General features: G+C 38.5%; 1 protein-coding gene across 1 annotated transcript in view; it reads right to left on the bottom strand.

Annotated features, from left to right (window-relative positions):
* Positions 1–208: 208 nt before the first annotated feature.
* The window catches only part of LOC103513639 (frequenin-1-like), a 47,458-nt gene continuing 35,741 nt past the window's right edge, over positions 209–11,925 (bottom strand). Inside the window, exons 3-5 of the mRNA XM_017445901.2 lie at positions 7,870–7,894; positions 1,743–1,791; positions 209–307 (exon numbers count right to left, since the gene is read on the bottom strand). Of these exons, the coding sequence (XP_017301390.1) occupies positions 209–307; positions 1,743–1,791; positions 7,870–7,894 (173 nt within the window). The remainder of the gene's footprint in view (positions 308–1,742; positions 1,792–7,869; positions 7,895–11,925) is intronic.

The raw sequence follows: 11,925 nt of genomic DNA, 5'->3' as shown, positions 1-11,925 counted from the left end.
GGAGTAGGGAAAAAGCGATATATGTGGGGAGAAATAGAGAGAGAAAGGGGCGTGAAAAAGTGTAAACTGTGTAAAAATAAAAGTAAATAAAGCTTGGGTTGCTGCAATAAATATAAATTCCTGCTGCTCTAAATATAAATTCCATTCTGATAGCAAACACCTCCTAACCCTCCCCGTTAGGGAGGAAAAGTACCCCATGGGGGGTGTATTATAACTTATAAGAGAAGTAAAGAACCCTAAACACAAGTGACGCGAATTTGGTGGGATCTCCTTGCGGAAAGAATTGCTTGTAGATTTTGATGAACCCCTGAAACAAGTCACAAACGAGAAGTTAGTAAACAGTTTTAATAATTTACAGTTTTATAAAATTCGCAATGAATCGTATTCGGAATTTCGGATCCTAGAGAGTACTAGGAAGGTAAATGAGTAGGTGTAGGTAAGGCATGTTATGTATGTTGGATATGATGGATCTGTGTTGAAGAAGTAAAGAAAGGTAGGAAGGTAGTACCTACTCTGATATGGAGAAGAGAGGGAGAGATGATACCTATACACCCAGGAGTGGTAGGGTTGAACCTTGAGGGCATTGATGTACGAACCTACTCTGATATGGAGAAGAGAGGGAGAGATGATACCTATACACCCAGGAGTGGTAGGGAGGTAGGGTTGAACCTTGAGGGCATTGGTGTAGGTTACTAGGAAGGTAAATGAGTAGGTGTAGGTAAGGCATGTTATGTATGTTGGATATGATGGATCTGTGTTGACTGTGTTTAGACCTACTCTGATATGGAGAAGAGAGGGAGAGATGATAACTATACACCCAGGAGTGGTAGGGAGGTAGGGTTGAACCTTGAGGGCATTGATGTAGGTTACTAGGAAGGTAAATGAGTAGGTGTAGGTATGTAGGATGTATGTTGGATATGATGGATCTGTGTTGGGTGTTTAGGAATTAGGGCAGCAATGGCATACAAACTTACAATGTGTATTTGCATATAAATTGAAATGCCTTTGAAAGATCAATATGTATGTACATCTGAAAGAGTCGAAAGCTCTTCTGTTGTACCTATCGAGGAACGTTACGTAGATGTTAGGCAATTTGGGTCGAATTTAGAGCCCAAAACATTCCGGAAAAAAAGAACACGTTTATAACTCAGTAAGAGGGGGGAGAGAGAGAGAGGAGTTGAACGTGGAGATATAAAAAAAAACATTCCAAGAGGAATGAGAGCGTAAGATAGCTATAAGGAATATTGTATGTGCTAGACAAGGATGAAGGATTTATTTCTGGTATTCCGTGTGTAGGTATGACTCTCATTTCTCATTTATAACTTTTAGTATGAGAAAGAGGAGAAGGAAGAGGAGGAGGAAGAGACTGAGGAAGATGAAGAAAAGGGGAGAGTGATAGTAAGAAAGCAGAGGAAGTATACATATACATAGAAGACACCGAACGAAAGAAAGCAACTAAGCAGGATTTATTTCTGGTATTCCGTGTGTAGGTATGACTCTCATTTCTCATTTATAACTTTTAGTATGAGAAAGAGGAGAAGGAAGAGGATGAGGAAGAGACTGAGGAAGATGAAGAAAAGGGGAGAGTGATAGTAAGAAAGCAGAGGAAGTATACATAGAAGACACCGAACGAAAGACAGCAACTAAACGAGGGACAGAGAGAGAGAGGGAAAGAGAAGAGGGAGGGAGGCAGAGAGAGAAAGGAGAAAGAGAGAGAGAGAGAGAGAGAGAGAGATACTTACTTGTTCAGTGAGAAGACCGTTCGGACAATCTTTTAGGAAACCTTTGTGCCTGAAACAGATAAAATAATCCAAATGTTGAATACTGCTGATTCCCGGTACTCACGCTCAGACCATCTGATGCGATTATTTGCTCAAATCCATTTGAACTTGGGACAGAAGGAGTTGTCGTGTATAGGCACCTTGCAAGCCCATTTTACTCCCCAGATCCCAACAGTCCAGTCCGTTGTAAATTTAGGTTCGACAGCCGACAGCCCCTCAGGGGATTTTTTTCCTCCTCCTTCTTCTTCTTCGAAGGTACCTTTTTCGAGATTTTTCCTTGTCCACATTTTTCATGTCCCGGTCCATTTTTTTCCTCTAAAATGTTATTCCCTCCCTTCCTAGTACCTTGTTTTTCTCCACCTCAAAAAAAAAGTGTCATAGCTGCCTGCGCCATCTTTCATTTTAATTTCCCCTGAGACTGCGTATACCTTGGGCACAAGTTTCGTTCCTATAGTTCCTAGTCTTCGTTTTTCCTCCTCCTTTATTTACAAGCAAGTTTTCCCAGAACATAGGTAACTGTACGCTCATGTTTTTACAAAGGACATAACTTTTCAAAAATAATAAACAATACGTGGAATTTCCCAAGCGTATACTGCGTATAGTAAAGTGTTATGAATAAAACGGACAGAAGAAAACATACAGCACTATACGAGAATACCCTGAATTTTTACTTTTTTCATCGCTCTAGGACAAACCGTTCTTGAGATATTTTGTATACCACCTTTTCCCATTTAAACCTGTAATACCCTGAATTTTTACTTTCAGCTTATGAATTAGGTACTTTTGATGTGCAAAGAAGTGAAGTACCTACCTCGGTAGTAAAACATACAGACAAACAGCAAACAGACATCTCAAGTAAAGTATGTAAAAGCACGTAGAAAAAGTACATAAATATGTAAATACGAAAGATATGTACGACATTATTATAATTTTGATAACCTATACTATGTCATGCTATGCAACTTGAATAGGTAGGTATAACAAGGGGGACTTGTTTATGAGAAAAGCCCTAATTACCGAAAACTTCAGATGGCAAAACAAACACGGAAGAAAAACAATGTTCATCTTACTTGAGGAAGCATTCGGAGGGAAAGAAAACAATAAGGAACTGTATGTATGTGTGCTTTAGAACATAGCACTTCACACTCAAGTGTTATGCCTAGGGAACAAGGTGCTTGGTAACTTTCTCCAAAGTACCTCCACACAGTTAAGCGAGCATTTCCACTCGGGCCGGTCATAGGTTGATCTGGCCCCATTTGCCCGGAACCAACAGTTCTCAAGCCCGCCGCCCATTGAAAGATTAGATGGGCTACTAAAAGTCGCGCTTCTTCCAATATGCGTCGGGCCTTACTCGTCAAATTTTTCGATGGTCAGTTTTTTGTTTTACCAACACATGTTTTGAGGTACCACTGGTATGGGTATACCGTGCATTTTTCCTATAATGAATGCATGAAGATTGACAATGATTGATAGAAGAAGCAAAGAGAGATTAACTTATTAAGGTTAACGAATTCCTGGAAATTTTGACATAATTTATCTGCTGCGGATTGAAATTAACAAGAGTTCTAACTCAAATGTCTGTTTTAAAAAGACAGGTTTGTACTAAGTTATTATATCTTAATGATTGTTTTATGAAATATATTTCCTTCGGAGTTTTTTCACGTTATTTATACTATTTTTTCCCCAGATATAACTTCTACGTCTGTTTATTTCTTTCGTTTGTGCAAGTCGATAGAACTTTTGATGTGTCTTTTCCCGTGTAGTATCTTACGAGCACATTTTTCTAAGGGAGAGCCAAGACATTATTTTGTTGTTCAAGTTTGTTTCTCCATTCCAAGTTGTAAACCAACTGACATGAGTATAACCTTGTAGCTTGTAGCCCAAGTTTTGCCATTAAATAGTGAACTATGTATATGGGATAGCCGGATGTGATATTTGACAGCTATCTTTGCTTTTACGCTATTCCTTAACATCACAACTTCCTAGGATTAAGAGTACACACATACATACGTACGTACGTACGTACATACATACGTACAGACCATGGGCTAAAAATCACTTTTTTGAGCAACGAATGTCCAGTATTCTGCGATACTTACTGACGAAACCCTCTGAAAATAGATGTTCAACCCATTCTTCAGAGTGCAACGAAAAAAATTTTAGAAATATTCCCGATTTTGAAAATTTGGACCGATTGCAATACTTTCATTACTAGTATAGCTCCGCTATACTGTTAGTAATAGAAAGTAAAAAGTACGGGAGGGAAACAAAAAATGAGAGGGTGAGACGGAGGCGGAAAAGTGGAACAAAGGGAGAGATGGATGAAGATAAGATAAATAATGAATGAATATCCTGCTCTAGCAAAATTTCCCTCCCCTCCCATTCCTGAGGAAACCTTCCCCTCCCTTGGTTTGTCAGTGCCCTTTTGCCTTTATTATTTTCTGAAAAGCAGAATTGAAGAGAAAACGGAGAAAGAGAGAAGGAGGGAGAAGAGAAAGAAGAGGGAAAAGGAGGAGAGATAGAATGAAAGAGAGGCGAGACCGAGAAAGGAGAGATAGAAAGCAAAGAGAAGAGGGGAAAGAGGAGAAAAGAGAGAGAGAAAAGGAGAAAGAGATGTGAAGAAAGATAGAAAAGGAGAAGAAAGGAGAGATAGAATGAAAGAGAGGCGAGACCGAGAAAGGAGAGATAGAAAGCAAAGAGAAGAGGGGAAAGAGGAGAAAAGAGAGAGAGAGAAAAGGAGAAAGAGATGTGAAGAAAGATAGAAAAGGAGAAGAACTTTGTGGAAGGGAGAGCCAAGACATTATTTTGTTGTTCAAGTTTGTTTCTCCATTCCAAGTTGTAAACCAACTGACATGAGTATAACCAAGAAGGGAGAGCCAAGACATTATTTTGTTGTTCAAGTTTGTTTCTCCATTCCAAGTTGTAAACCAACTGACATGAGTATAACCTTGTAGCCCAAGTTTTGCCATTAAATAGTGAACTATGTGGGATAGCCGGATGTGATATTTGACAGCTATCTTTGCTTTTATGCTATTCCTTAACATCACAACTTCCTAGGATTAAGCAAAAAGCAACGAATGTCCAGTATTCTGCGATACTTACTGACGAAACCCTCTGAAAATAGATGTTCAACCCTTTTTTCAGAGTGCAACGAAAAAGATATTAGAATTGGAAGAAAAATTCTGAATCAGCATTGTGCCAAATTAAGAACACTTTAATTCACCGAGCTGAATATTTACTTTGAAACTTGAAATGTTGCAATCAATTTCGCTCTTGTATTTAAGCAACGAATGTCCAGTATTCTGCGATACTTACTGACGAAACCCTCTGAAAATAGATGTTCAACCCATTCTTCAGAGTGCAACGAAAAAGATTTTAGAATTGGAAGAAAAATTCTGAATCAGCATTGTGCCAAATTAAGAACACTTTAATTCACCGAGCTGAATATTTACTTTGAAACTTGAAAAATTGCAATCAATTTCGCTCTTGTATTTAGCAATGTTCTCTTTTGTCTTTTCAGAACTATTTTATTTTCCTAGTTCTATTTAAGTTAAAATCAGCATTGTGCCAAATTAAGAACACTTTAATTCACCGAGCTGAATATTTACTTTGAAACTTGAAATATTGCAATCAATTTCGCTCTCGTATTTAGCAATGTTCTCTTTTGTCTTTTCAGAACTATTTTATTTTCCTAGTTCTATTTAAGTTAAAAAAAAAAATCATACGAGCTTTTGTTATTGTCGAGACAAAAGTATTTTTTCAAACGCTAAATTGTGAGATGACTTTGAAGATGAAAAACGTCTCATGTTTTTGTTGTTGGTGCTGTTGTTGATGTTTTCGCTGTAAATCGTCGTATGTTGGTTATGAGGTAACTGTACGCTCAAAAACGTCTCATGTTTTTGTTGTTGGTGCTGTTGTTGATGTTTTCGCTGTAAATCGTCGTATGTTGGTTATGAGGTAACTGTACGCTCATGTTTTTACAAAGGACATAACTTTTCAAAAATAATAAACAATACGTGGAATTTCCCAAGCGTATACTGCGTATAGTAAAGTGTTATGAATAAAACGGACAGAAGAAAACATACAGCACTATACGAGAATACCCCGAATTTTTACTTTCAGCTTATGAATTAGGTACCTACTTTTGATGTGCAAAGAAGTGAAGTACCTACCTCGGTAGTAAAACATACACACAAACAGCAAACAGACATCTCAAGTAAAATATGTAAAAGTACGTAAAAAAGTACATAAATATGTAAATACGAAAGATATGTACGACATTATTATAATTTTGACAACCTATACTATGTCATGCTATGCACCTTGAATTTTTTTTTTTGGCCCGGAAATTTAAAATCAAAAAAAAAAAAAAAAAAAAAAAAAAAATGTCATAAAAAGTTAACAAATAAAGAACCAACATCCTCTTTGTTCAATATAGTCTCAGTTTAGCATATTTTGACTGTTACTTAAAAATACAACATGTAGGTACCTAGGTATTAAAGTCCTGCAAAGCTACGGTAAACTTAACGCCCAAAGTTGTAGCAAAGATCATTAATATTTTTATTCCTCTCATTTCACTCTGTTCATAAACTCACCCCCTGAGGCTAAGAGACAACTGTTGCGTGAATTTAAGCCTTCTTCATTAAATGCCGCATTCTCTCTTCCATATGCCCACACATATCCTCACAAGGCCATTGGATACCCTGGAAATTTCCAACGCAGTTTCATTTGGATTGTAATTCCATCCTCAAGCATCAACTCCCCTCCCTGCCTCTTCCTCTTCCCTTAATCCAGTCAACTATTCCTCTTTCTCCCTCAAAAATCCTCTCATCCCCCTTTTCCTCTCCGTCTCCATCTTTTCTTCCTGTCTTTTCGCTTTCGAAATGAAATTAAACATTATTCTGGGCAAAAGTCTTCTCCGTTCCCTACATGTGGAAATGGAAAGGCAACTTAGCAGAGACAAAACGTCCCTCCTTTCAACTCCTTTGTAGGATGCGACGATATTTCATGTGGTTTGCGACGATATTTCATGTGGTTCTGAAGAGAGAGAGTAATTAAGTCCCACATTGTTCAAAGAGGAAGAAGTCCCTATGTCAAAAACACATTAAGGGCGAAAAGTGTCTTTTGTACAACTGACGTCTCCACTTTGGGATGGGTTTGTTCTACTCAACAGAGTCAGAGAAGGTGGGGTAGAAAGCTTCAGATCGTTAATGGGAGTGTTAGCACACAGAAAGTCCGGGTTTTCTTCTAAGCTCCAGTTCACAATGACTAAGGTTTTGGGTTTTGGGACCACTGTATTTGGATTTTTTTTCTTCCTTTTTTGGAGGAATGAAGGCTTTTTCTGAGTGAGTTTCACAGTTTAATGAACCACTACGAGAGGGAGGAAGCAGAGTGAGATTAGCATTCACCAGTTCATATCTTGCTTCTTACTTAAAGGTTTAGCAAAGTGGAAGAGCAAACTGATGAAAGCATGACAAATTTAAACAAGTTAAGAACAAATTCTGATTTATAGAGGTTAGGGTTGGGACATCGAGATGAAAACATCGATGTTCGATACATCGATGTTTTTAAACTTCGATATATCGAGTATCCGATGTATCGTAATCAAAAACATCGATGTTGACATCGATGTTTTTGTTCCGATACATCGATGTTTTTAAACTTCGATATATCGAGTATCCGATATATCGTAATCAAAAACATCGATGTTGACATCGATGTTTTTGTTCCGATGTATCGATGTTTTCAAAACATCGATGTCGATGTCCCAACCCTAGGACAGAAACGGAAATTCGGGACAAAACGCCCCAAAATCCCAAAATGAAAAACTGAACGGGACGCCCCCTGAAATTCGGGACTGTCCCGGCCAATTCGGGACGTTTGGCAAGCCTATTAATAGTTATCATTTTCCGATCAAAATCAAACTGAACGGGACGCCGGGACACCCCCTGAAATTCGGGACTGTCCCGGCCAATTCGGGACGTTTGGCAAGCCTATTAATAGTTATCATTTTCCGACCAAAATCAAAATTCTACTTGCATTTTGCGTATTTCATTCAATTTCAATGATTTTCAAAATCAAAACTTACCACTGTCGGATTTCTTTTTCTGAAACTGCACCGTGAAGTCAGCATGAAACAGAAAAGCAAAAGTAAAACACGTTAGAAACTGAGAATACGTAGGAGGGAAAACAGGCAAAGAAACACTTCACTTTTTAATAAGAATCAGAAATATTCCAGCACGAATCTGAGTTCAACTTACATCCTTTTCTCTCTCTCTCCCTCACCGTCTTACCTTCATTTTCTCTCTTCCTCCCTCTCCTGTTTACATCTCTCTCTCTCTCTCCCTTCTACTTACATTCCTCTCTCTCTACCTCCGAATACGTAGGAGGGAAAACAGGCAAAGAAACACTTCACTTTTTAATAAGAATCAGAAATATTCCAGCACGAATCTGAGTTCAACTTACATCCTTTTCTCTCTCTCTCCCTCACCGTCTTACCTTCATTTTCTCTCTTCCTCCCTCTCCTGTTTACATCTCTATCTCTCTCCCTTCTACTTACATTCCTCTCTCTCTCTCTACCTCACCATCCTATAACCTACCTTCTCTCTCTCTTGCCGACATTTTCTCTCTTTCTTCCTCCCTCTCCTACTTCCATTTCTCTCTCGCTATTCCTTCCCATCCTGTCTACTCTCTCTCTCTCTCTCTCTCTCTCTTTCTCACCATCTTACCTACATTTTCTCTCTTTCTTCCTCCCTCTCCTTTTACATTTCTCCCTCTCTTTCAACCACTTCCTCCTTATCATACCTACCTCCTTTCTACCTGTGTGCCACATTTTCAGCACTTCAGCGGAAACGTGCAGGCATTATGAAATGTAACCACGAGGAGTAATGTATATGGTTAGGGACCACAACATACATATATATTGTTACCGCGACAAATAATGTGACCACTAGATCGCAACCATTATTATTATTATAGTCATACGTTTGCTGCACGTACTTCAGGAGTTTGCTCTTTGGCCAACACCTGAGAGCAGCCGCACGCGTTTCGTTCTTATTGGAACTCATCAGTTAGACATAGCTCTCAGGTGCTGGCCAAGAATTTGGAAGTGATATTTATACTTCAGAGATGGACATTGTGGAGAAACGAGAACCTGCGTTTTCTATGTAAGATTTTATTTGTGTTGAGTGTTGTTGTGAGCGCCACAGCTCCAATAATTGTTGGAATTAGACACATCTTCTTAGAGTTTATCAGTATCTCAGCATCAATATAGACAAGACAGTAATCATAGTGACACTGTATTTTTCTGATGAGTACAAGTATTACCTATGCTGCAAAGAATTTGGGTAAGGCGAATTAACACGAAATGCTGAAGTAGCAAACAATTATATAATGTACCTACCGAAAAGCTGTGATGATACGAAACCACAATACAAGTTCGGCTCAAAATACAAAATTACAGCAGAAATATAAAAGGGAAGGAGATAAAACGAAAGAGAGAGAGAGAGCTGAAGGGGAGGGAGGGAGAAAGAGAGAGAGGGGGGAGAGAGAGGGTAGAATTTGGGATTAATCATCATACTTCGGGGTTCAATATTACAAAGCAGCAAAATGCTGAAATACCTTAACCTAACAATATTTTACCGAAGGCAGGGATAAAAGAGAGAGGGAAAAGAGGAAGGGGCAATGATGAGAGAGTGGAGAGAAGTAGAGGGAGAAGGGAGAGAAAGAAACAGATAAGGAAGAAAAGAAGGAGAGAGAGAAGGACGAGAAGAAATAAAGGCCCCTACACACGACGAGTTCAACTGCATGTATCCAGTACTTATTATCCATTCCTAATGGATTCGAGTCAAATTTAATAATGGTGGTGCCTATATTAGTCCAAAAATTAAAATTTTCAACTATAAAATCTCCATCTGAACCGTAATTTAAAACACCATTTGGACTAGGACAGGAACATTCCAAGGATTTGCGAACTGATTTTCGGACGTGCCACAAATCTTGCAAAGCCATTGCAGATTTCTCTCTATGCGACAAGTTTCGAATTGACTTCAGTCCATTTGTACGTTTGGATTCGTGTGTAGGCACCCTAGGATCCAAGGATTTGCGAACTGATTTTCGGACGTGCCACAAATCTTGCAAAGCCATTGCAGATTTCTCTCTATGCGACAAGTTTCGAATTGGCTTCAGTCCATTTGTACGTTTGGATTCGTGTGTAGGCACCCTAAGAGAGGGTATAGAAATTGAGGGGACTTTTTGGAATTTCATTTTGGAAAATGAACTTTTCTGAAACACAAACATAAATAACAGGAAAGTTCGACAGAGTATAATATTATACAGCACAGGTGGGCGATAAAAGCCAAGCTTTCTCTCTCCCTCGCTCTCTCTCTCTCCCTATCACTCAACAGGAAAGTTCGACAGAGTATAATATTATACAGCACAGGTGGGCGATAAAAGCCAAGCTTTCTCTCTCCCTCGCTCTCTCTCTCTCTCTCCCCCTATCACTCTCTTTCTCTCTATCTCTCCCTATCACTCTCTTTCTTTCTCTCTCTCTCTCTCCCTCTAGTGTGACATGGTTTTCGACATTTCGAGATTTATTACAACCAAAATCTTCCCTCTCAGTCACACTAGCGTCACTCACTCTCTCTCTCTCTCTTTTGCTTTTTTTCCTCCTTCCCCTTTTCCATTAAATCTCTCTCCCTCTAGTGTGACATGGTTTTCGACATTTCGAGATTTATTACAACCAAAATCTTCCCTCTCAGTCACACTAGCGTCACTCTCTCTCTCTCTCTCTCTCTCTTTTGCTTTTTTTCCTCCTTCCCCTTTTCCATTAAATTTTTATTCCATTAAAATTTCCAAAATTCCACTGAATTTCCATTATTTTTTTGAAAAATATATCCAGTTTCAATTCAATTCATCTCACTCTTCCTATCCCGATTTATCTCTCTCTCTCTCTCTCTCTCTCTCTCTCTCTCTCTCTCTCCTACTCTCCCCCTCTCTCTCTCTGGCGAATTAAACCTGTGCCCTATTTACTACGCCACCAAGGCACCAAAGGGAGGAAGGTATGCTATTACAATATAACAGCTATTTCTATGAAAATGTCTTGTAACTCGTTACAGATACCCAACTTCTGTAATAGCAACACAACACATACTCCTACACTTATTATTTATGTGTCGGGAATACGAAACTTCTTGCATTGGGAACGGGAACTGTTGTTTCGGAAGACATTTCTTTTCACCCACTTCATTGTCATTTGAAGATGAGCAGTAGTAATTCCTATTTAGAACCTTTTTACTCATTCCATTATTAGAATATTCCTTTTCAGGTTTTCCTATGTCATTGTTTTTCTTTACTTTACAACCCATACAGTATTGTTTCGGAAGACATTTCTTTTCACCCACTTCATTGTCATTTGAAGATGAGCAGTAGTAATTCCTATTTAGAACCTTTTTACTCATTTTATTATTAGAATATTCCTTTTCAGGTTTTCCTATGTCATTGTTTTTCTTTACTTTACAACTCATACAGTGTTCACACTTTGGCCTCGTTTTATTTCGCTTCATATTTTTTTCCTTGATAGCTCTACATATTTTGCAATCTTGACTATTTACTTTAATGCTCTTTTCAAGTTTTCTTTCTTTTGGTTGTTTTATAGATTCCATACTGATATAGCTCTACATATTTTGCAATCTTGACTATTTACTTTAATGCTCTTTTCAAGTTTTCTTTCTTTTGGTTGTTTTATAGATTCCATACTGGTTCTGAAGAGAGAGAGTAATTAAGTCCCACATTGTTCAAAGAGGAAGAAGTCCCTATGTCAAAAACACATTAAGGGCGAAAAGTGCCTTTTGTACAACTGACGTCTCCACTTTGGGATGGGTTTGTTGTACTCAACAGAGTCACAGAAGGTGGGGTAGAAAGCTTCAGATCGTTAATGGGAACTGAAATGTGGAGTGTTAGCACACAGAATGTCCGGGTTTATTTCTAAGCTCTAGTTCACAATGTCTAAGGTTTTGGGACCACTGTATTTGCATTTTTTCTTCCTTTTTTGGAGGAATAAAGGCTTTTTCTGAGTGTGTTTTACAGTTTAATGAACCACTACGAGAAGGAGGAAGCAGAGTGAGATTATCATGCACCACTTCAT

This window comes from Diaphorina citri, unplaced genomic scaffold (assembly GCF_000475195.1).
Source record: "Diaphorina citri unplaced genomic scaffold, Diaci psyllid genome assembly version 1.1 scaffold999, whole genome shotgun sequence".
Taxonomy (NCBI): domain Eukaryota; kingdom Metazoa; phylum Arthropoda; class Insecta; order Hemiptera; family Psyllidae; genus Diaphorina; species Diaphorina citri.
This window is presented reverse-complemented; position numbering and strand designations above follow the sequence as displayed.